Here is a 26,395-nt window from a genome sequence, read left to right as displayed (position 1 = left end):
TCCACAAACCGCAGCTCCAGGATGTCGGTGCAGCAGGTCCAGCACTCCGGGCTCCAGACGGCGAACCCCAGTAAGGCATCGCCAGCCCCGCGATGTTCCAGCGCTGTCCCGCCGCTGCTGGAGCTCCGGTCGATCCCGGCAGGAAAGGCCGCGCCAATCCAATTATAGGAAGGATATCAACAAAATAGAGAGAATACAGAGGAGATTTACTAGAATGTTGCCTGGGTTTCAATAACTAAGTTACAGAGATAGGTTGAATAAGTTAAGTCTTTATTCTCTGGAGCGCAGAAGGTTAAGGGGGGACTTGATAGAGGTCTTTAAAATGATGAGAGGGATAGACAGAGTTGATGTGGACAAGCTTTTCCCTTTGAGAATAGGGAAGATTCAAACAAGAGGACATGACTTCAGAATTAAGGGACAGAAGTTTAGGGGTAACATGAGGGGGAACTTCTTTACTCAGAGAGTGGTAGCGGTGTGGAATGAGCTTCCAGTGGAAGAGGAAGGTTTGTTGGTATCATTTAAAAATAAATTGGATAGGCATATGGTTGAGAAGGGAATGGAGGGTTATGGTATGAGTGCAGGCAGGTGGGACTAAGGGAAAAAAAGTTGTTCGGCACGGACTTGTAGGGCCGAGATGGCCTGTTTCCGTGCTGTAATTGTTATATGGTTATACGGTTATATCTGAAATTCACCAAGTTGAAAGCTCACAAATCATATCATTGCTCCACCAAGTGATACCACATTGCTTTACCAAGTGATACCATATCCTGTTTTGTTTTAATGCTTCTGCTCGGTTCCCAGTAATTATATTAACAATATCTAAACAGAAAGTTCATGCACAAGTTCACAGAGAGATTAAATTCATTGAACTTGTTCATTATCCCAGCAAATGATGCACTTAAAATAATTACTGATCATAAAATGGATATCATTAATTACAGGAAAAATTGAATATCATCCTACTCACTTATGATTTGACTGTTAAAGCTGCACTGTGATTACATGTCCTATAATGTTCCTAATGGTGGGTGAGTGAAGGTTGTGGAGGGGACCAGCGACGTGAGAGTTGTCAGAGTCACTGAAAAGGCAGTGGCAGACTTTTGAGCATCAGGGGATCAGGTCGTGGGAGCAGAGCACAGTTAATGTAAAGTTATTTTGACATCCTTAGCCAAGATATTTTATTTTCCCAGGGATACTCAATGGGCACGGAAAAAGGCACTTCAGCCCAGCTCATCCATACTGACCAAGCTGCCCAACTGAGTTGGTTGCACTTGCCTGTGTCTGGCCCAAACTCCTCCAAACCTTTCCCATTCAAATACTTGTGAAAGTCTTTTTTAAATGTCGTAATCACACCCGTCACTGCCACATCCAGTATCTTGTGCTTCAAAAATAAAGAATATTTTTTGGAAACAAAACTGTTGTTGAGGCTGAGTGGAGGTATGGGGGTGACGCTAACTCTCTCTTGGAAGCATCCAGTGAATTGGTCTCCACTGCCTTCTGTGGCAGAGAATTCCACAGATTCACAACTCTCTGGGTGAAAAAGATTTTCCTCATCTCAGTCCTAAATGGCCTACCCCTTATTCTTAAACTGTGGCCCCTGGTTCAGGACTCCCCCAACATGGGGAACAATTTTTCCTGCATCCAATCCTTTAAGAATTTTATATGTCTCTATAAGATACCCTCCCATCCTAAATTCCAGTGAATACAAGCCCAGTCGACCCATTCTTTCATCATATGTCTGTCCCACCATCTCGGGAATTAACCTGGTAAACCTACTCTGCACTCCCTCAATAGCAATAATGTCCTTCCTCAAATTATGAGACCAAAATTGCACACAATACTCCAGGTGGGGTATCACCCGGGCCCTGCACAACTGCAGTAGGACCTCCTTGCTCCTAAAATCAAATTATCTCGCAATGAACACCAAAATGGATTAGCTTTCTTCATTGCCTGCTGTGCCTGCATGCTTACTTTCAATGACTGATGTACAAGCATACCCCAGGTCTTGTTGCACCTCACCTTTTCCTAATCTGACACCATTTGGATAATAATCTGCCTTCCTGTTCTTCCCACCAAAGTGGATAATCTTACATTTATCCACATTATACTGCATCTGCCTTGCATCTGCCCACTCACCCAACCTATCCAAGTCATCCTGCAGCCTCATAGCATCCTCCTTTCAGCTCGCACTGCCACCCAGCTTTGTGTCATCCGCAAACTTGTAGATGTCACATTTAATTCCGTCATCAAAATCGTTAATATATATTTTAAATAACTGGGGTCCCAGCAACGAGCCTTGCAGCACCCTACTGGTCACTGCCTACCATTCTGAAAAGGATCCGTCAATTCTTGCTCTTTGCTTCCTGTCTGCCAACCAGTTCTCTATCCATGTCAATACCCTACCCCAATACCATGTGCTCTAATTTTGCACACTAATTTCTTGCGCAGGACCTTGACAAAGGCATTTTGAAACACCACACCCACTGGCTCTCCCTTATCCATTCTACTTGTTACATCTTCAAAATATTCCTGAAGATTAGTCAAGCATGAATTCCTCTTCGTAAATCTATGCTGAATTTGACCAATCCTGCCACTGCTTTCCAGATGCGCTGCTATAACATCTACAACATAAGGATGTACATTTCGAGGATGTACATTCTGGAGTAGTTCCTGAAGATTGGTGGGTAGCAAACGTAACCACACTTTTTAAGAAGGGAGGGAGAGAGAAATGGGGAATTACAGACCAGTTAGTCTAACATCGGTAGTGGGGAAACTGCTAGAGTCAGTTATTAAAGATGGGATAGCAGCACATTTGGAAAGTGGTGAAATCATTGGACAAAGTCAGCATGGATTTACAAAAGGTAAATCATGTCTGACGAATCTTATAGAATTTTTCGAGGATGTAACTAGTAGCGTGGATAGGGGAGAACCAGTGGATGTGGTGTATCTGGACTTTCAGAAGGCTTTCGACAAGGTCCCACATAAGAGATTAGTATACAAACTTAAAGCACACGGCATTGGGGGTTCAGTATTGATGTGGATAGAGAACTGGCTGGCAAACAGGAAGCAAAGAGTAGGAGTAAACGGGTCCTTTTCACAATGGCAGGCAGTGACTAGTGGGGTACCGCAAGGCTCAGTGCTGGGACCCCAGCTATTTACAATATATATTAATGATCTGGATGAGGGAATTGAAGGCAATATCTCCAAGTTTGCGGATGACACTAAGCTGGGGGGCAGTGTTAGCTGTGAGGAGGATGCTAGGAGACTGCAAGGTGACTTGGATAGGCTGGGTGAGTGGGCAAATGTTTGGCAGATGCAGTATAATGTGGATAAATGTGAGGTTATCCATTTTGGTGGCAAAAACAGGAAAGCAGACTATTATCTAAATGGTGGCCGATTGGGAAAGGGGGAGATGCAGCGAGACCTGGGTGTCATGGTATACCAGTCATTGAAGGTAGGCATGCAGGTGCAGCAGGCAGTAAAGAAAGCGAATGGTATGTTAGCTTTCATTGCAAAAGGATTTGAGTATAGGAGCAGGGAGGTTCTACTGCAGTTGTACAGGGTCTTGGTGAGACCACACCTGGAGTATTGCGTACAGTTTTGGTCTCCAAATCTGAGGAAGGACATTATTGCCATAGAGGGAGTACAGAGACGGTTCACCAGACTGATTCCTGGGATGTCAGGACTGTCTTATGAAGAAAGACTGGATAGACTTGGTTTATACTCTCTCGAATTTAGGAGATTGAGAGGGGATCTTATAGAAACTTACAAAATTCTTAAGGGGTTGGACAGGCTAGATGCAGGAAGATTGCTCCCGATGTTAGGGAAGTCCAGGACAAGGGGTCACAGCTTAAGGATAAGGGGGAAATCCTTTAAAACCGAGATGAGAAGAACTTTTTTCACACAGAGAGTGGTGAATCTCTGGAACTCTCTGCCACAGAGGGTAGTTGAGGCCAGTTCATTGGCTATATTTAAGAGGGAGTTAGATGTGGCCCTTGTGGTTAAAGGGATCAGGGGGTATGGAGAGAAGGCAGGTACGGGATACTGAGTTGGATGATCAGCCATGATCATATTGAATGGCGGTGCAGGCTCGAAGGGCCGAATGGCCTACTCCTGCACCTAATTTCTATGTTTCTATGTTTCTATAAGGTCTACCAAAATCCAACTGATCCCTGCTCTTTTATGTGCTTCTGTGGCCCAGACTATCTTTAGCATGTATCACATCTGGAAAATTACCAACAACGCTGTCTCCACAAAATCCTCCAAATTGTTTGGAAGGATAGTCAAACCAACATCAGTGTCCTCTTCCAGACCAACGTCCCAAGTACTGAAACCCGAGTTAAACTCGGTTGGCTGGAATGCATTGACTATGTTCATCGTACGCCTGACATCAGACACCTGAAACTGATATACTGTACTACGTTCTATTACTAGAGAAGAATCCCAGGTAGCCCGTAGAAAAGATTCAAGTACAGTTCAACGATGGATAGGCTGTACCAGACCTTATATTAGGGAATAAGCCTTCCCAGCTGATGGAAGTTGCAGTGGGGAAGCATTTATGAAGAGTGATCATATTCTGCAAGTTTTAGGATAGTCATGGAGAAGGATAAGACTGGTCTTCTGCGGAAAGTGATAAATCAGGGGAAGGATAATAACAACAGATGGAGATGCAGAAAAGAGCTGTTTGAAGGTAAATTTGAAGATAGCCACAAAATGCTGGAGTAACTCAGATGCTGAGCTCGGTCTGAAGAAGGGCCTCGACTCGAAACGTCACCCATTCCTTCTATCCACAGATGCTGCCTGGCCCGCTGAGTTACCCCAGCATTTTGTGTCTATCTTCAGTGTAAACCAGCATCTGCAGTTCCTTCCTACACATTTGCATCGGATATGAGAGTCTTTTAAAGGTCAGCTGATTAGAACTCAAAAACAGCATGTCCCTGTGAGGATGAAAAGGGAAAGATGGCAAGGTTCAGGTACTTTGGATGATAAGAGATATTGTAATTGTAGATTACAAAAAGAAGCATTTGTAAGGTTTAGGATGCTGAAATGAGATAAGGCCCTTGTGGAATGGAAAGAAAACAGGAAAGATTTCAACAACTAAACTAGGAGGACTAAAAGGGGCCACAAAATGTCCTTGGTGAGTAGGATCAAGGGGAATTCAGGCATTTTATACCTAAATTAGGAGCAAGAGGATAACTTGGGAGAGGATAGGTCCACTTAAGAACAAAGGAGGGGTCTAATGTGTCGAGCCCGAGGAAGCGGGTGTGGACTATAATGAGTACATGGCATCAGTATTAATTAAGAAGGACATGGGGGATATGCTAATATTCTACCTCATGTAGATAATAAGAAAGAGGATTTAAAAGATTAAGGTGGGTATGTCCCCAGGGGCTGATGAAATCTAATCCAAGATACTGAGGGATACAAGGGACGACATTACTGGGGCCTTGACAGAGATCTTTATATCCTCTTAAGCAACAAGCGAGGTCCCAGAAGTATAGGCAGTGTTGTTTCTTTGTTTAAGAAAAGCAAGAGGAACAAATCAGCAAAGTTTAGGCTGGTGAGAGAAATTATTGGAGAATATTCTTGGGAATAGAATTTACTTGTATTTTTTGGAAATACATGGACTTATTAAAAAGAGTTAGCATGGCTTTGTACAGGGGAAATGTGTAGGAAGGAACTGCAGATGCAGGTTTAAACCGAAGATAGACACAAAATGCTGGAGTATTTCCCATGATACAGAATGATGGCTTCTGAGCGCTGCATCTCCCGACAACATCGCGACACCAAGTTTTGTTGATTGGTGGCCATAAACGGCGTTGCATCAAGATTTATTGCCCTTTAATCAACGTTATAATTAGGTTATTCAAAGATGACTAAGTGAATATGCAAGCCTCAGGTATTACACCTGGGTGAGGAGCTGAGTAGTACATGGCAAGGAAGCACGATGTGGTTATTGGATTGAGACTCTAAACATGCCTGATGAAAGGCAAAACAGTCGGATCCCTGCACCTTGCCACCATCTAGTGGGCCTTGTGAGAATTGTTTATGCAAATCAGTGGTATGAATCAAAGATAATGGATCAAGAGCTTCTATGATCTTTAGCATGAATGTTGATTTCTCTAACCTCAGGTAGCCCCAGCATTCCCTCTCTCTCTCTCTCTCTCTCTCTCTCTCTCTATCCCTCTCCCACCCAAGTCGCACTATCTTCTCATTTTCACCCAGCAAACAGCTAACAACGACCTGTTTCCTTTATCATCGTTACTTATTTGCATATCTTTCATTCATTGTTCTTTATCTCTCTACATCATCGTCTATATCTCTCGTTTCCCTTGTCCCTAACCAGTCTGAAGAAGGGTCTCGACCAGAAACGTCACCCATTCCTTCTCTCCAGAGAAGCTGACTGTCTCGCCGAGTTACTCCAGCTTTTTGTGTCTACCTTCTGTTTATATATAGGATCTACTTTACCATTCTTTAGTGATCACATTTTGGACAGTAAACCTGCACAGAGGGTTGCGGTGGGCTATTATTCTGGCTGGAGGTCTGTGACCAGTGGAGTTCCGCAGGGCTCTGTGCTGGGACCTCTGGTGTGATACAGTACAAATAACCAACTTGGAAGTAAATGTGTGGGTTGTTTAGTTAGTTTGCAGACAACACTAACATTGTTGGAGCTCTGGACAGCGAGGAAGGCTATAAAACGGGATATAGATCAGCTGCAGAAATGGGCGGAGAAATAGCAGATGAAATTTGACCAAATATGGGATATTGTACTTTAGGAAGTCGAATACGAGAAGAAAGTATAGAGTAATGGCAAGGCCCTTAACAGCATTGAAGTACAGAGTACCTTATCCAAGTCCGTAGCTCCCTGAAAGCGGCTACACAAGTAGATAGAGTCATAAGGAAACATAGAAATTAGGTGCAGGCGTAGGCCATTCGGCTCTTCGAGCCTGCACCGTCATTCAATATGATCATAGCTGATCATCCAACTCAGTATCCCGTACCTGCCTTCTCTCCATACCCCCTGATCCCCTTAGCCACAAGGGCCACATCTAACTCCCTCTTAAATATAGCCAATGAACTGGCCTCAACTACCCTCTGTGGCAGAGAGTTCCAGATTCACCACTCTCTGTGTGAAAAAGTATGGTAAGGAAGGTGTACGTTATGCTTGCCTTCATTGTAAATGGCATTGAGTATAAGAGTCAGGAAATCATGTTGAAGCTACATAAGACGTTGGTTAAGCTGCATTTGGACCACTGTGTGTAGTTCTGATTGCCCCATTACAGGACAGGAGCGGAAGTTTTGGAGACGGCTGTTTTCTCAAGAGCGGAGACCTGATAGAAGTATATAAAATTATGAGAGACATAGATAGGTTTAGATAGTCAGAACCTTTTTCCCCAGAGTGGAAATGTCAAAGACTAGAGGGCACAGCTTTAAGGTGAGAGGGCCAAAGTTTAAAGGGGATGTGTATGCCAAGTCTGTTTAGACAGAGATTGGATTGGACCTGTTTATTATTGTCATGTGTACCGAGTTGCAGTGAAACATTTTTGTTCAGAGTGGTGGGTGCCTGGAAAGCACTGCCACAGTTAGGGATGGAGGCAGATATGACACCGGCATGCAAAATATATTTAGATAGGGCACATGGATATGCAGGGAATAGATGGATATGGATCAGGCAGCAGAAATAAGTTTTACAACTCTCTTAATCTAACATGCTCAGAATTTCAGTGTAAGACTAATACATTTTCCAACAATTGGATGTTATTTTAATTAATCCTGCAACACACATTTCACTTTTTTTTTTAAAGAAATAGTACCATAAAACAGATGTATTAAATTTAAAGTGTGAATGGGTGAAGGAAGCAAGAGAACCAGAACCGAGTTTGTTCTGAAAAAACAAGATATAAACAAGTATATCTCCAAAGACGTACAGGTATGTAGGTTAATTTGTTTGGTAAATGTTAAAAAAAAATTAAAAAATTGTCCCTAATGGGTGTTGGATAGTGTTGATAAACGGGGATCGCTGGTTGGTGCGGACCCGGTGGGCAGAAGGGCCTGTTTCCACGCTGTATCTTAAGCTAAACTAAACAAGTAAAATACTCAAATTGTAATCAAGTCCATGCATGGTAGTGCAAGGGATGGCCTGTAGTGTTCCATGGGGTTAAGGTTTTGCCAGTCAGTTCATGAACCTGATTGCAGGAGAGTAGCTGTTCCTGAACTTCGTGTCGACTTTCAAATCATCAAAATGACCTTATTGTAATTTTAGGTGGAGAAATTACAGATTGAGTTTAACCTGTGCAAGTGAGGTGTTGCACTTTGGGAGGTTGAATGTAAGGAGAGAGTATACAGTTAATGGCATGACCCTTACCAGCTTTGATGTGCAGAGGGTCCTTGGAGCCTAAGTTCACAGCTCACTGAAGGCATATGGTAAGCTTGCCTTCATTGCTAGGGGCATTGAATGTATGTGTCAGAAGTCATAATGCAGCTCTCTAGAACTTTGGTTAGGCTGCAATTGGAGTATTACATACACCTCAAATCTATTGAACACATTATGTTCCTTTACTGATACGATAAATATGAATTACATGCATCAGGAAAATGCTAAAGCCCTATTCAATCTAAGACTTGGTGTCCACCTTCGGTTTAAACCAGCATCTGCAGTTCTTTCTAACTTTATCCACTTCACCAGCAACTTCCATCCGGCACTCCAATACACCTGGACCATTTCCGACACTTCCCTACCATTCCTTGACCTCACTATCTCCATCGCAGGGGACAGACTTCTGACCGACATACACTACAAACCAACTGACTCACATGGCTATCTGGACTACACGCCTTCCCACCCTGCCTCCTGTAAAGACTCCATCCCCTACTCCCAAATCCTCCACCTACGCCGCATCTGTTCCCAGGATGAGACGTTCCACACCAGGGCATCGGAAATGTCCTCGCTCTTCAGGGAACGGGGATTCCCCTCCGCCACCATATATGAGGCTCGCACCAGGGTCTCATCCATACCCCGCAACACTGCTCTCTCTCCCCATCCCCGCACTCGCAACAAGGGCAGAGTCCCCCTAGTCCTGACCTTTCACCCCACCAGCCGACAAATACAACAAATAATCCTCTGCCATTTCTGCCACCTCCAACATGACCCCACCACTCGCCACATCTTCCCATCTCCCCCCATGTCTGCCTTCCGCAAAGACCACTCCCTCCGCAACTCCCTTGTCAATTCTTCCCTTCCCTCCCGTACCACCCCCTCCCCGGGCACTTTCCGTTGCAACCGCAAGAAATGCAACAACTGTCCCTTCACCTCCCCCCTCGACTCCATTCAAGGACCCAAGCAGTCGTTCCAGGTGCGACAAAGGTTCACCTGTATCTCCTCCAACCTCATCTACTGCATCCGCTGCTCTAGATGTCAGCTGATTTATATCGGTGAGACTAAGCGGAGGTTGGGCGATCGTTTCGCCGAACACCTCCGCTCAGTCCGCAATAACCTACCTGAACTCCCGGTGGCTCAGCACTTCAACGCCCCCTCCCATTCCCAATCCGACCTCTCTGTCTTGGGTCTCCTCCATTGCCAGAGTGAGCAACACCGGAAATTGGAGGAACAGCACCTCATATTCCGCCTGGGTTGCTTACGTCCGGTTGGCATGAACATTGAATTCTCCCAATTTTGCTAGCCCTTGCTGTCTCCTCCCCTTCCTTAACCCTCAAGCTGTCTCCTCCCATTTCCCCCCCCCGCCCTCGGGCTCCTCCTCCTCCTCCCTTTTTCTCTGTGTGGAGTGGGACAGACTGGGTGAGTGAAGGGTTTCGGCCCGAAACGTCGTCTATTTCCTTCGCTCCATAGATGCTGCTGCGCCCGCTGAATTTCTCCAGCAATTTTGTGTACCTTCGATCTTCCAGCATCTGCAGTTCCTTCTTGAACACGTTCTTTCTTACATGTTCAGTCTTATTTTTAAATATATAATAAGGTCGATCAACATCGACAACACACAGTATTAAACATTACTATTTACTGTGGAGTCCACAAGGTTTTATTGTTGTTGAAGATTCAAAAACATGAAAGTGAATTTGGTATCATGTTCAGACTCTGATGTTGATTACAGAAAGAAATGCTCTCTGACTGATATGAGAATCAATCACAGGTAAACAAAAGTGCTGGAGAATCTCAGCGGGAAAGGCAGCATCTATGGAGCGAAGGAATAGGTGACGGTTCGGGTCGAGAATCAAATCACAATCATTTGAACTGTTTGTTAAAGGCCTGTCCCACGAGCATGCGGCAAGCGCGACCTAACATGGTCGCTGGAGCCGTACGGCCTCGCGGGGCCGGTTCCACTTCGATCACCGGAGCCGTATGGAGTTGTGCGGAGCTGGTCGCGACATCGCGCGGGGCTCCGAAAAACTGACACTGTCCAAAAATTCCGCGCGGCAACGGTCTGCCGGCCCGCAGCCACATTGAGGCGGTACGCACCGCCTCGACGGGCGTGTGCAGCGTCTCGACGCCGTACGCAGCGTCTTGACGCCGTACGTCACGCGCGAACTTCACGCGGACTTCGCTCGAACTTCACGTCAACTCGTACGGGATCACTCAATCTCCGCACGGCCCCCGCTTCCGGTTTGGTCGCGCTTGCCGCATGCAGTTGCATGCTCATGGGACAGGCCCTGTAGCTTTTATAGTGCATTGCAGCATCTCACACTTCCAGTATATAATGGATTAAGAAATACGACAAAGATGGACATTAGTCACTCACCCAGTCTGTCCCACTCCACACAGAGAGTATCCAAGAACAGCTGAGGAGGTTGGCATGCAATCTCACCCCAGTGTATTCATTCCCCATTTCTAATCACGTTTCAATCGCCATTTCAGTGCACAATTTAATTCAAGAATCACACCCCATCCTTTCAAGCAACTACGAAAGGACAAGGTCCATAAGCCAAATGTTAGTTCATTGTAATTTCCTGAACACCGATTTTCCTGCACCTGATGGTCCGCCCCCCAAACACCCCACTCTAATCCGGACAGAATTACGAGATCAGTTGAAATTCCCTGAGCGGCCACAGATGGCGTTGCGAGTGGTGTGCGCTCTTTCCGGTCGTGTCCCTCTGTCGTGAAAGAGTTAACTTCACTCTCAATCTTCTGTTTCGCAAAGACAATACAGTAAACCCACGTTTTATCAAGCCCCTTATAACAGATGTTGGACATAGAGGACGGACATGTCGACTCATCACCGGCTCCCACCGTCTCCCTGCCCGTTTAGAGCCCTGGTTCCGACACCACTCCCGACTCCCAAGGTGCACCAGCGAGCCCTTCTTCACCCACCGACAGGACACAAAGTACTGGAGTAATTCAGTGGGTCAGGATCTCTGGAGAACACGTATAGGTGCTATCAGGACACTTTCTCAGACCGATTCAGTCGACTGAGTTACTTCAGTACTTAGTGTTTCAGCGCGTTCCCTGGGTCACCATGGGGCTCCCTCCCCTCCCACCTTCTGTCGCTTCTAAGCTGGAGTATGTCAGTGACTGGGGGAGAAAGGGATGGTGGAGGTGGTGGGTGGGGGGAGAAGGCAGAGACCCAAAGGTTGTAAGCCGCTGCTACCCCCTCCATCCCCCGCCCCTCCTCACCATCACCTCCTGCTTCTCGCCCGGAGTCACTGACAAACTCCACCATGGAAGTGACAGCAGGTCGGAGTCGAGGGAACTCCATGGTGACTTAGAGGGCCCACTGAAATACCAAGTGCTGGAGTAACTAAACTGAATCAGTTGTGGAGACTGTGGGAGCCGGGAATGGGTCGCAGGTCATTCCATTCACATTCAGTTTATATTTAATATTTGTTTTATTTAAGTTTCTGGCACACCGTGGTGGCTTAGAAACACGGGAGGGGAGTCATTAGCGAGCCAGGGGTGTATTATTATTTAATTATCACGTGACCTATGTTGGGCCAGAAATAACGGATAATCCAGCAAGGCTCTGGAACTGAGGGTGCCGGAAAATCGGTGTTCAACCTGTACTAGAATTCCTTTAAGTACTTCAGAATGTCATCATTATGCGGCACGTTAACTATTCAGGAATGCGTCATCTTCTAACTTTGCACAACCAGGTCCCAGCACAGAGAGATGATTTCAATACAGCTACAGCTCGACCGATAAACCCATCGTAAATCAAAAATGTCGCAAGTCGAAAACGCATCGCATACAAAGCAATCACGTGACCGGAAGTGACGTGCGGCTCGCTGCTGTTGGCGAGCGTTTGCCAATTGTAAAGTCGAAATATCGTAAGTCGAAGCATCGTACATCGGGGAGCATCTGCAACTTAATGCAAACCAATTCAGAACTAACCACATTGTTTTTTCCATATAAGAACATAAATAGGTCATACAGTGTCTTGATTTTGTAACAATCAGTTAGATCAGACATACAACTTTTCCTGCCCGAGATGTGTATGTCACAACATACTCAACAAAAAATGTCATACAGTTTAATATACTCCAATTTCCCAAATTAAAATTGTCCACAGAATCGCTGATCAAAAACGATCAATTGCCAGAGAAATACCCGTGATATAGATAGCAAATTTCTGTTCAATTGTAGCAAAGTTGAAAAATACCTAACTAATTTGTCTATTATAAATCCAGGTGCACGACCAATTTGCCAGCACCCTTGGTACCAGAGCCAGGCCATATTATCCATTTTGCTTGATCAACAGAGGTCACGGCCTCAGAGAGGAGTCACAATGGTACTGTAACGGTCTACCTAGGCAGCCGAGTAGCTGAGATGCCAGCCTGCAAAGTCGGCTTCAGAATTCGGCTATGGGAACGGCTATTCTGGCCGGGCCGGAATTCTAGAGCCCCGGCTGCAGGGCGCAAATTCGACCCGGTAATCGGCCGAAGTCCTGATGAGGTCAAGATTGGCCGCCTTTTCTAGGGGGACTTCCAGAGGAGGAGGGGGCTTGGGGGATTTCAAGTGTGCTCTCGGATTTTTGTCCATAGAAAAGGAGGTGCCGGACCACCAGTTGTTAGACCTGTATCAGCGGGAGACCTGTATCAGCGGGAGACCTGTATCAGTGGGAGACCTGTATCAGTGGGAGACCTGTATCAGTGGGAGACCAGTATCAGTGTATCAGTGGGAGACCTGTATCAGTGGGAGACCTGTATCAGTGGGAGACCTGTATCAGTGGGAGACCTGTATCAGTGGGAGACCTGTATCAGTGGGAGACCTGTATCAGTGGGAGACCTGTATCAGTGGGAGACCTGTATCAGTGGGAGACCTGTATCAGTGGGAGACCTGTATCAGTGGTGGGAGACCTGTATCAGTGGTAGACATTTTTTTATCAGTGGTGAATCTGTGGAATTCTCTGCCGCAGAAGGTAGTTGAGGCCAGCTCATTGGCTAGATTTAAGAGGGAGTTACATGTGGCCCTTGTGGCTAAAGGGATCAGGGGGTATGGAGAGAAGGCAGGTATGGGATATTGATTTGGATGATCAGCCATGATCATATTGAATGGCGGTGCAGGCTCGAAGGGGCGAATGGCCTACTCCTGCACCTATTTTCTATGTTTCTATCAACTATCACTCACATTGACATACAGCACGGAAACAGGCCCTTCAGCTGAACCTGCCCATGCAGACCACATGTCCCATCTACACTAGTCCCACCTGCCTGCATTTGGCCCACATCCTGTCCAAATTTATTTAAAATGGTGTGATAGTACCTGCTTCAACTATTTCCTCTGGCAGCTAGTTCCATATACCTAAACCCACTGTGTGAAAACATTGTCCCTTAGGTTCCTATTAAATATTTCCCTTCTCACCTTAAACCTATGGATTTTGATTCCCTACTCTGGGTAAAAGACCGTGCATTTACCCTATATATTCCTCTTGTGATCTTTACATCTCCATAACATTACCCACCCCTCTTGCCGTCCAAGGAATGGACCTCTCCTGAAAGCTCTGTCCCTCAAGTCCTGGCAACATCCTTGTGAATCTTCTCTGCACATTCTCCAGCTGAACAACATCTTTCCTATAACAGGGTGATCAAAATTGAACAGAATACTCCAAATATGGCCTCACCAAAATATTGTACAAATGTAACATAACATCCCAACTTCTACACTCTGACTGATGAAGGCCAAAGTGCCGAAAGCCTTCTTCACCCCCCCTATCTACCAGTGATGCCACTTTCAAGGAACTGTGTGCCTGCATTGCTAGAGCTCTGCCATTCACTGTGAAGGTCCCGGCCTAGTTTGACTTCCCAAAATGTAAAGGGCCTGTCCCACTTGGTGATTTTTTTCGGCGACTGCCGGCATCATTGGCTGACGTATCAGGTCATCGAAAAAGTCGCGGCATAAGGCGGTTTGTCGCGGCGTGCTGACGTATTGACGCGCGCCGTTTCCGCAAGTGTCGCAACATTTTTTTTTGTCGCCAGTGGATTTTGAAATGTTCAAAATCGTAGTTTTTTGTCAACATAACCTGGAATGTTAAGTGAATGTTTATCGATTTCAATACTATGTATTTATGCTTTGTGCATTTGAAAGAGATAATAAAAGGAACAGACCTGAAATTTCAGACACAGTAACTTGAGAGAAGTTGCAGACAACATCAGGCAATTGGTAGTTACGGGGGTCGTCAATCTCATATACAAGTTGCTCAGTAACGGTACCAAATGACACCAGGCCACCAGTATTAGGTGGTTTTGAAAGGATGAAACTTCCATCAGAGGAACATTCAACCACCGGAAAACCAATGTTATCCCTGGAAATAGATAAGACAGATGTAATCAGTGTACATTTTAATTATGGGGCACAAATATCTGAAACAAATACAATGACAATACAATAAATTAATAACTATACAATTTAGATTAGAAATCAATAAACTGATTATCCAGAATGAGTTTGAGATGTAAAAATATTTTTTGTTTTAATTAGAACGGATCAGATCCAAGCAGTGTAAATAATAATCCTTAATATCCACCAAACTTTAACTTTGATCCTACTCTGATTTTGCTCCATAATTTTGTTTGTGTTTTTCTCTGTATTACTTTGGGTAGGCTGCATTTGGAGTATTAGGGGCATTTTTGGTTGCCCCATTACAGGAAAGATGTGTAGGAAGGAACTGCAGATGCTGGTTTTTAAACTGAAGATAGACACAAATTGCTGGAGTAACTCAGCGTGACAAATATAAAGATAAAATTGAAGGTTAAAATAAATAAGATTTGTGTAATGCTCTGCCATTGGCACTGAAGAAATGTTGCATGAAAACTAACCAGCCGTGGGTGGCACAATGGAGAAGTCCATGCAAGCGACCGAGTTTGGAACAGTTACAGATAGAATTTAAAAAGTATATGAAACAGTTAATAATGATATACAAGTCTATTTATGAACAGGTAAAGTAAAAGCTGTCGGAGATGGACCAGGAGGAAGGACATTTAAACCTGAAGACAAGGTGTATGTATGAGTTTTATAAATCACCAACCGATGTTCGTTTAGAAGGTTGATATACCTAGTACCATTTCAATAATAAATTAGGCTGTCCCACAGGTAAGAATAGATGATAGCACTCTGGAGAGAAGGAATGGGAGACATACTTCAGTCTGAAGAAGACGCTCCAGCATTTTGTATCAATAATTGAGTATAGAAGTTGGGACATCATGTTAGCACGGTCACATTTGGAGTATTATGTTTGGTTTTAATCACCCTGTGATAGGAAGGATGCCATTAAGTTGGAACAAGCATAGAGAAGGATATTGTCAAAACTCAAGGACACAAAGGTCGGATTCGGAATGGTAGGGAGAGTTGAAGTGCACCGGGAGATCAGGTTAGTTAATGCGAACTGAGCGGAGGTGTTAGGCTCCCAATTCTTCCGTCTACACCGCATCTGCACCCAGGATGAGGTGTTCCAAACCAGGGCATCGGAGATGTCCTCATTCTTTAGGGAACGGGGGTTCCCCTCTTCGACTATAGATGAGGCTCTCACCAGGGTCTCCTCTATATCCCATTGCTCCGCTCTCACTCCCCATCCCCCCACTCGTAACAAGGACAAAGTCCCCCTTGTCCTCACCTTCCGCCCCACCAGCCGTCACATATCACAGATAATCCTACGACATTTTCGCCACCTCCAACGGGATCCCACCACTGGCCACACCTTTCCATCTCCTCCCCGTTCGGCTTTCCCCAGAGAGCGCTCTCTCCGTAACTCCCTGGTCAATTCGTCCCTTCCCACCAAAACCACTCCCTCGCCTGGTACTTTCCCTTGCAACCGCAGGAAATGCTACACTTGTCGCTTTACCTCCCCCCTCAACTCCATCCAAGGACCCAAGCAGTCTTTCCAGGTGAGGCAGAGGTTCACCTGCACCTCCTCCAACCCCATCTATTGCATCCACTGTTCTAGGTGTCAACAGCTCTACATGGGTGAGATCAAGCACAGGCTTGGTGATTGCTTCGCCCAACACCTTCCCTCAGTTAGCATTAACCAACCTGATCTCCCGGTGGATCAGCACTTCAACTCCCCCTCCCATTCTGAATCCGACCTTTCTGTCCTGGGCCTCCTCCAGGCCAGAGTGAATCCCACTGCAAATTGGAGGAGCAGCACCTCGTATTTCGCTTGGGCAGTTTACACCCCAATGGTATGAACATTGACTTCTCCAATTTCAGGTAGTCCTTGCTTTCTCCTTCCGTCCCCTCCCCTTCCCAGCTCTCCCACAGCTTACTGTCCCCGCCTCTTCCTTTCTTCTTCCCTCCCCTCCCCCCCCCCCCCCACACACCCACCCCCCCCATCAGTCTGAAGAAGGGTCTCGTCCCGAAACGTCACCTATTCCTTCGCTCCATGGATGCACTCACCCGCTGAGTTTCTCCACCATTTTTGTCTACCTTCGATTTTCCAGCATCTACAGTTCTTTCTTAAACATAGGAAGTGGTTAGGCATGCTAGGACTTTAATCCTTGGGGTGCAAAAGGCTGAGGGCTTATCATAAAGGTGTATATAAAATTATGATGGGAATAGATGGTGTGAATGCACTTAATATTTTTCCCAGGGTAGGATAATCAAGAACGAGAGTCCATAGGTTCAAAGTGAGAGGGGAAAGATTTAATAGGAAATAGTGCAGCAGATTTTTCATGTAGAGGGTGATGGGTGTATGCAGATACAATAACAATCTGATAGGATATTGGTCGTTTGGGCAGCTGGGCTGAGGTTAATGGAGTTTAATATGGAGAAATGCCAGGTGTTGCATTTTGGAAAATCAAACCGGCAAGGACCTACACAGTGAATGGCAGGGCTCTGGGAAGTGTAGTAGAGCAGAGGCATCTAGGAGTGCAGGTACATAGTTCCTTGAAAGTGGCATCACAGGTAGATGGGGTGGTCAAGAAGGCTTTTGGCACATTGGTCTATATTAAAGTATTGAGTATAGAAGTTGGGAGGTTATGTTACATTGACATTGGCATTGACATTGGCGAGGCCACAATTGGAGGATTTGGTCATCCTGTTATAGGAAAGATGTTGTCAAGCTGGAAAGGATGCAGAGAACACTTATAAGGATGTTGCCAGGACTCGAGGGTCTGAGCTGTAGGGAGAGGTTGAGCAGGCTAGAACTTTATTCCCACACTTTTACCCAGAGTAAGGGAATCAAGAACCAGAGGATATAGGTTTAAGGTGAGGGGAGGAAGATTTAATAGGAACCCGAGGGGCAACTTTTTACATAATGGGTGGTATATAAACTGTACGAGCTTCCAGAGGTGGTAGTTGAAGTAGGTACTATCACCACTTTTAAAAAACATTTGTTCAGGTACATAGATAGGATAGGTTTAGAAGGATACAGGCCAAACGCAGGCAGGTGGAACTGGTGTAGATGGGGCGTGTTGGTCGGCTTGTGCAAGTTGGACCAAAGGGCCTGTTTCCATGCTGTATGACACTATGAGAGTTCTAAGGGCTAACGGAATCTAGGGATATGAGGAGAAGGCAGGCACAGGTTACTGATTGTGAATGATCAGCCATGATCACAATGAATGGTGGTGCTGGCTCGAAGGGCCAAATGGCCTCCACCTGCACCTATTTTCTATGAGGCTAAAAAAACATTTAAAAGGCATGTGAACAGTACTGCAACTATGTCTGTCTAAATGTCTTCTAGAAGTACCACATTGTAACATAATATTTATTTATATCATACAAATATTCTTGGAATAAAAAAGAAAAATTGTAAAAGTTGGTTTAATACCAGTCAGGAACTTTGTGCCAGTCTGTAAATATTCCACCGGTACATTGGGCACCACACTCAATCAGATGACCTGCAAGACTAGATGGCAAATAGAAAATGCATTCTTAATTCATAAAATGTATTCAGAAAGCTTAGAAATGTGTCAGAAACACATGCATGCAAAATACATAATCCAGTGAAATCAGTAAAGTAATGAGCGCGATAGTTTCCTGTTGCTTCTGGGATTTATGTTAATTCAAACCCAGATTGGAAAACCTTCACCCTCTATTAGCTTCAAGATCTGGTGTGATATTGATTTGTAATCCTTGTTCTTACGACACAATGACAAATTCCACTTAAAAGGGACATAATCCGGGAATCTCATTAGAAGAAATCATTAAGAATAATGTGGACAATAGAGAAGCAACAAGAATAGTAGATAGACACAACATGATGGAGTAACTCGGTGGCTCAGGCAGCATCTCTGGAGAGAAAGAATAGGTGACGTTTCGGGTCGGAACCCTTCTGCAGACCAGACCCGACCCGACCTGAAACATCACCTCGTCCTTCTCTTCAGAGATGCTGCCTGTCCCGCTGAGTTACTACAGCATTTTGTGTCTATCTTTAGTATAAACCAGCATCTGCAGTTCCTTCCTACGTACATAGGATAAGACGTAGAGTGGATGGACACAAAATGCTGGAGCAACTCAGCAGGTCAGGCAGCATCTCTGGAGAGAATGAATGGGTGACTTTTTGAGTGGAGACCCTTCTTCAGACAATTATGTACAGTTATGTATATGAAGGAAGGTGGCCTTAGGGGAGGGGAAACACACCAAACACGGAACCTGGTGTGCTGCTAAATTCACGGGAAGGAAATCATGGACATTCTCCGCTGCCATCCAACCACAGTGACAGGGAAAACCAAAACTAGGAGATAACAGCAGGAGATCCTTGCGGACAATCCCAATATTTGAGAGACATTGTCTGTAGGAAGGAACTGCAGATGCTGGTTTAAACCGAAGATAGGCACAATATGCTGGAGTAACTCAACGGGACTCAGCCTGAAGAAGGGTCTCGACCCGAAACGTCACCCATTCCTTCTCTCCACAGATGCTGGCTGTCCCGCTGAGTTACTCCTGCATTTTGTGTCTATATTTGGGAGACATTGGTTGGTGGTGGTGGTACAACAGAGGTCCGGAGGGAGCAATAGTTTGTGCTTGGGAAGAAGCTGGGAGGACCGTGGGACAATTACACTGTCATAGAGAGTGGAAACAGGCTCTTCCGCCCAACATGCTCCATCTACACTAGTCCCACCTGCCTAGATTTGGCTCATATCCCTCCAAACCAGTCCTATTCATGTCCTGTCTGAATGTTTCTTAAACATTGCAAAAGTACCTGCCTCAACTACCTGCTCCGGCAGCACGTTCCATACACTCTCCACCCTTTGTGTGAAAAGGTTACCCCTCAGGCCCCTACTAAATCTCCCCTCGCCTTAAACCCATGTCCTCTGGTTCTCCATTCCCTTACTCTGGCAAGAGGCTCAGTACGTCTGCCCGATTTACTCCTCTCATGATTTTGTACACAAGATCACACCTCATTCTCCTGCACTCCAAAGAATAGAGACCTGGCCTGCTCGACCTCTCCCTAAAGCTCAGGCCCTCGAGTCCAAGCAACATCCTCGTAAATCTACTCTGCACTCTGAACTGAACACGATGCTCTAAAGGTGACCTCACCAACGTCTTATACAACTGCAACTAAGTGATGAAGGGCAATGTGCGACTGATGACGGGCAATGTGCCAAACGCCTTTTTGACCCAATCTTCATGTGACGCCACTTTCGACAAACAATGTACGTATACTCCTCCATCCCTCTGCTCTACAACACTCTCCAGAGCACTACCGTTCACTGTGTAGGTCCTGCCCATGTTCCTGCTCCGAAAACGCAATGCCTCACATTTCTCTGTATTAAATTCCATCAACCATTCCTCAGCCCACCTGCCCAGCCAATCAAGACCCTACTGCAACTTTTGATAACCATCTTCACTATTTACAATACCACCCACTTTTGTGTCATCTGCAAACTTGCTAATTTTGCCGTGTATGTTCTCATCCAAATCATTGGCATGGATAACAGTAACAGGGCCCAGCACTAAACCCTGACGCAGACCACTGGTCACAGGCCTCCAGTCCGAAAAGCAACCTTCCACAATTACCCTCTGCTTCCTTCCTCGAAGACAATTTCCTATCCCTTCAATTATCTTTCCTTGATTTCAATAGACAATAGGGGCAGGAGTAGGCCATTCGGCCCTTCAAGCCAGCACCGCCATTCAATGTGATCATGGCTGATTATCCACAATCAGTACCCTGTTCCTGCCTTCTCTCCATATCCCTTAATTCCACTACCCCTAAGAACTCTATATAACTCTCTCTTGAAAGCATCCAGAGAACCAGCCTCCACCGCCCTCTGAGGCAGGGAATTCCACACTCACAACTCTGTGTGTGAAAGATTCCATGGGCAGCAGCCTTGTCAAATGCCTTACTGAATTCAATGTGTACAACAACTACAGCTCTGCCTTAATCATCCTTTTTGGTCCCATCCTCGAAAAACTCAAACAAATTCATGAGGCATGACCTCCCATGTACAAAACCATACTGACTATCCCTAATCAGCCCTTGTCCACCTAAATGCATGTATTTAGATGCATAAACAGAGAGTAAAGATTGTGATCATGAGAGTCTTGAAGTTGCATGAGGAGATGATAGAAGGAATCCCACACTCCTATTGAATCATCATGATGACCTAAAATGCTGTTTTTGTACCCAGATTATAATCCCAACCACACTAATATATTGCCTAGTAATTCACAACGTGGAAGGAGGTTATTCGGCCCACTTATCTACCTGCGATGCCACTACCTGTGAGTCCACGCTGACCATTGATTACCTGTTCACACTATTTCTATGTCATCCCACTTTCTCATTCACTCCCTTAGTTGTATATTTTGTAAAAAAAAAAAATCACCTTGCATTACTGGCCATTGCAGAAATGGCAGCAAGTTTTACATAATAACAGGATAATGACATAATAATAATGAGGATGGCATTCCTGATTATTTGATTTTTAGAAATGTCACCCTCAATCATTGCCTACCCATTGATTGGACAAGGAGGGGCTAGGTGAGGGAACCAGGTAGATAGATGGCGGTAGAGATGGGTTAAATAGTGACTTCAACATGTTCAAGTCAAAACTATTTACTTGGTTCAGATGTCTCACATATTAATAATAACTTTAAAAGGTTATAACACACAAAGGTATGGGAAGAAGCATTGAAATAAGTGTTAAGAATGTTTTAACTTGTGTCAAAGTGTTATCTGTTTAATTAAGAGATTAATAATGATCGCTTCAAGGTACACATTTATTGATTTTTTTTTACATGATTATATACAGGTGCACAACCTTTTATCCGAAGATCCAAATAACGAAAACCTCCGAATAGCGACATTTTTTCAGTCCTTGAAAAAAGGTCCTTGAAAACGTTCACCGAGGGCGGCCCGCAGAGGTGACAGCGGAACCTCCGGTCGGTCCTCGAAGAAAGGGGAACTAAATCCCCATTCATAAAAGAGAAGGTGAGGGTATATTGCACGGGAGGGTTAATAATTGACAATATGCTGCTGTCTGCCCGCTGAGTTTAAAAGTTCCAACGGTAGACACGATACACAGTGTATCGTGAGTCTTGCGTGGGAATTTTTTAACTCAGTGGGTAGGCAGCAGCAGATTGTCGCTCCCTTCAGTTTCACCCCACCTACACCCCTCTGCTTCCCGGCCATGTGTGTGACCCCTTCCCTCCCCTCTCCAGCTCCCCGCTCATTGCACCGGCGTGGGGGCTTTGCACTGTCTTCACGTCGGCAATGCCAGTCACCGGAGACTTCAGGACCAACGGGACACCGACCCCCAGGCCCACTGCAAGCACGGAGAACCCAGAGACCCACAGCCAGCAGCAGCCCAGCCCCGTTCCAACTCCAGAGGAAAACTGCAAACTAGCGGGAGACATCGGGACCACCAGAAGCCGCTCCCCGATGGGCCGCTACGGCGACAAGTGGCAGTTCGCCCACAGCCCGAGCTGCGCCCTCTCATCGGGACACCGACCCCCAGGCCCACTGCAAGCACGGAGATCCCAGATCAGCAACTCCAGCCCAGCCCCACTCCAACTCCAGAGGGGCAGCTGCTGCTGGTGGTGTGCAAGGTGCGTCTTGTTCTTGGGGTGGTGCGGGCTGCGGGCGAACTGCCACTTGTCGCCGTAGCGGCCCATCGGGGAGCGGATTCCTCTGGAGTTGGAGGGGGAGGGGAGGGGGAGGGGGGTATTGTGCTGTTTGATCGCCCCCTATAATCCCAGGGACAGGGAGACAGGACGTTCACCGAGGGCGGCCCGCAGAGGTGACAGCGGAACCTCCGGTCGGTCCTGGACGAAAGGGGAACTAAATCCCCATTCATAAAAGAGGTGAGGGTACATTGCGCGGGAGAGTAGGAATCCCAAGACAAAGTTGAGTGAGCGTTCACCGATGGTGGCCCGCAGAGGTGACAGCGGAACCTCGGGTCGGTCCTGGAAGAAAGGGAAACTAATTCCCCTTCATAAAAGAGAAGTGGAGGGTATATTGCCCGGGAGGGTATATCGCCTACCTGGAAGAAACCAGACATTTTTGGCGCCTCTGCTGCACACGGATATAAGAGTGTGAAAATGTCGCCTTAGGCCGCCTAAGGGCATGTAGCCCCGCTAGGGTGACATGAGTGCGGGAGGTGATTCAATGCTGAGGTCACATTTACAAATTCAGGAATTCATTCAACACACTGCATTTCATACAGACATTTATTCTGCAAGAAAAAACTCCATTGAAGACTGAAACTCGCGACCGAGGAACTGCCGGGATCAAGGCGCAAACTCGCTACCTTGCGGATATGAGCCGGGCACTCTACCACCGAGCCAGCCATTAAAATCTACGCTAAAAAATTTCCATTCCGAAGACCGACAAATTCCAAATTACGAAAAGTGTCTGGTCCCAAGGCTGTCGGATAAAAGGTTGTGCACCTGTATATATACATTATAAAATATTGATTATATAAAAATTAAAACTGTTTAAATGATTATATATATTATTTTTTGATAAACCATTTATCTTATGACACTTGTGTTTTATAACTGTTGGCAGACCAATTTCCCTCCTGAGATAAATAAAGTAATATTGTATCGTATCGGAATGAACACCTACATCTCATAAGATTGTGCAAACATTTTAATTTTCTTATGCTTCAATCGGGGTTTATGATTAGAAAAACGTGCCAATATATTTGTATTAAGTATATTAAGTTTGTTGAAAGTGGCATCATAAGGTGGTCAAAAAGGTTTTTGGTACATTGGCCTTCATCAGTCAGAGCATTGGGTATAGAAGTTGGGAGGTCATGTTGCAGTTGTGTAAGACGTGGGTGAGGCCGCATTTAGAGTATTGTGTTCGGTTTTGGGCACCGTGTTATAGGAAATGTCAAATTGGAAAGGGTGCAGAGAAGATTTACAAGGTTGTTTCCAGGAGTCGAGGGCCTGGGCTATAGGTAAAGATTTAGCAGACTGGGACTCTATTCCTTGGAGCGCAGGAGGATGAGGGGTGATCTCATAGAGTTGTACAAAATCATGAGAGGAATAGATTGGGTAGAAGCACAGAGTCTCTTGCTCAGAGTAGGGGAGTCGAAAACCAGAGAACATGGGTTTAAGGTGAGGGGGATAAAGATTTAATAGGAATCTGAGGGGTAACCTTTTCACGCAAAGGGTGGTGGGTGTATGAAACGAGCTGCTGGAGGTATTATCGCAACATTTAAATAACCTTAGACAGGTATACGGATAGGACAGATTTGGAAGGATGCAGGAGGTGGGACTAGTGTAGATGGGACATGTTGGCCGGTGTGGGCAAGTTGGGTGGAACGGCCTGTTTCAACACTAAGTCTCCATGTATGATTCTACATATTCTTTAAAACATCTCTAATCCATTCACAGAAATCGTAATACAATAAAAGGTCTCATGTGTAAATTACATTCAAATCAGAGTGAATAAATTGCAATTAATTATGAAAATAAATAATATCTCAAGCAAAAAGCTTTGGTAAAGGAAGGTGAATGGTAATATGTCAGAAGGAAACGGCACAGAAGCATGAAATCATTATATAAAAGACAAAGAAAAGTTTTACCTTCCTGCAGCCAACAGGTCAAACTCATTTTGTTTCCAGCCAAACTGCAATAAAATACTAAATTAGAATGTTAAGAAAACTAAAAAAATGGAAACAAAATGAAGAGCAACAAGCAAGCAAAGATGAAAGAAAACATATTTGACATGCAACTTTTTACATCAACATTTAATATTCATACATAATTTACCAGATGATAAGTTGCATCTAGCCTCGAATAATATCTAACTTTTTCACAAAATTCTGCTTCTGAAGATAGGCACAACTTGCTCACCAACTTATGCCAACACTTCATAACAAAACCTTTCCATTCTTGTTATGCATTTAAGGGCCAAGTATGACATTTCAGTGCACACACCAGCCAAGGATGTTGCCAGGACTCGGAGGCCTGAGCTACAGGGAGATAGGTCCTGCGGAGCTGTGGACTTACCATGGAGCGTGGGGAGCGGTGGTGGCTCGCTGCTGCGGCCCCACTCTGGAGCTCGGAGGCTCCAGCAACGCAGCTTCTGTGGACTGTGACATCGGGAGCTCGTGGGTCCGGGTGGAGACCGCTTTCTGGAGCTCCAGCAACGCAACTTCTCCAGCTCATGTCGCGGTGTTGGAACGACCAACGCCCGGCGCAGCTTAATGGCCGTGGGACAGTCCAGTGCCCGCCGGGGGCTCCAACTTCGTGACTTTTAGACCGGGAGCGGGGCCGTACATCGCCCGGCGCAGCCTAAAATGGCCGTGGGACTTACCATCGCCCGCCTGGGGCTTCAACATCGGGGGAAAAATGGAGAACAGGGGAAAGAAAACACTTTGCCTTCCATCACAGTGAGGAGGAGGTTTGTGTAAATTGCATTGTGTGTATGTCTGTAGGAAACTGTCTTTATTTGTATGGCTGTGAAAACGGAGTTTCGTTTGAGCCTCACTGAGGTTCAAATGACATATAATACAATACAATACAATACAATATTCATTACATCATATAGAGATGCACAAAATCATGAGGGGAAATGATAGGGCGAACGCACAGCGAGTTTTACCCAGAGTAGGGGAATCAAGGACCATAGGGCGGTAGGTTTATGGTGAGAAGGAAAGTTTTAATAGGAACCTGAGGGACAACTATGGTGGGTGTATGGAATGAGTTGGCGGAGGAGATAGTTGAGGCACATAAAAAACACTTGGGACAGGTACATGAATAGGAATGCTTTAGAGGGCTATGCCCCAAATGGGACTAGCTTAGATGGGGCATCTTGGTTAGCATGGATGAGCTTGGCTGACGGAACTGTTTCTGTGCTGCATAACTTTATGACGGAGAGGTAGGTTATTTTCCAATTGTCAGATTCAAATTAAGTGGTGAAAATCTGAAATACAAATTCCAAGTGGAGGAGATTGACTCAAGGAGAACAAGGAGAACACCCATTACTAAAATTCTCCAAAAACAAATACCAAGAAATAAGATAGCATCACTGAGACTTTGTTTATCCACTACATGATGAAAACATCGTATTATTTGGAGTTGATTGCCTCAAAAAGGCAGCCAACATCATCAAGGACCCACACCATTCTGGCCATGCACTCATCTCCCCGCTTCCATCAGGCAGAAGGTACAGGAGCCTGAAATCTGTTACATCCAGGTTCAGGAAATAGCTTCTTCCCCACAGCCATCAGGCTATTTAGATCGCCAACAAACAGACTCTGAACTGTAACAGCCTATTGCACTTTATCTGCTTATTTATGTGTATGTTGAACTGAACTGTTCTGTATTTTTGCTTACAATGTCCTGTTGTGCTGCAGCAAGCAAGAATTTCATTGTCCTATCTGGGACACATGACAATAAACTCTCTTGACTTGATTGTAATTACAATCACTTCTGGATTGTGAAACATCAATTGTTAAATTTGACAGTGCATTTCCTGCCAGGATCCATGGTAATGCATCTAAAATTGTTTAACCCCATCAGACACACATTTAGATTCAATAACCTTGCATCCAGTTC

At 45.3% G+C, this 26,395-nt stretch overlaps 1 protein-coding gene across 2 annotated transcripts in view; it reads right to left on the bottom strand.

Annotated features, from left to right (window-relative positions):
- Positions 1–26,395, bottom strand: part of lratb.1 (lecithin retinol acyltransferase b, tandem duplicate 1) — a 164,346-nt gene that overhangs the window by 96,338 nt on the left and 41,613 nt on the right. For both annotated transcript variants that reach the window (XM_055644456.1, XM_055644448.1), the window contains exons 7-9: positions 24,418–24,461; positions 18,207–18,284; positions 14,551–14,747 (exon numbers count right to left, since the gene is read on the bottom strand). In XM_055644456.1, the coding sequence (XP_055500431.1) occupies positions 14,551–14,747; positions 18,207–18,284; positions 24,418–24,461 (319 nt within the window). The remainder of the gene's footprint in view (positions 1–14,550; positions 14,748–18,206; positions 18,285–24,417; positions 24,462–26,395) is intronic.

The sequence above is a fragment of the Leucoraja erinacea genome, chromosome 1 (genome assembly GCF_028641065.1).
Source record: "Leucoraja erinacea ecotype New England chromosome 1, Leri_hhj_1, whole genome shotgun sequence".
Lineage (NCBI taxonomy): Eukaryota > Metazoa > Chordata > Chondrichthyes > Rajiformes > Rajidae > Leucoraja > Leucoraja erinaceus.
The sequence above is the reverse complement of the archived record's forward strand: the minus strand, read 5'-3'. Positions and strand labels throughout refer to the sequence as shown.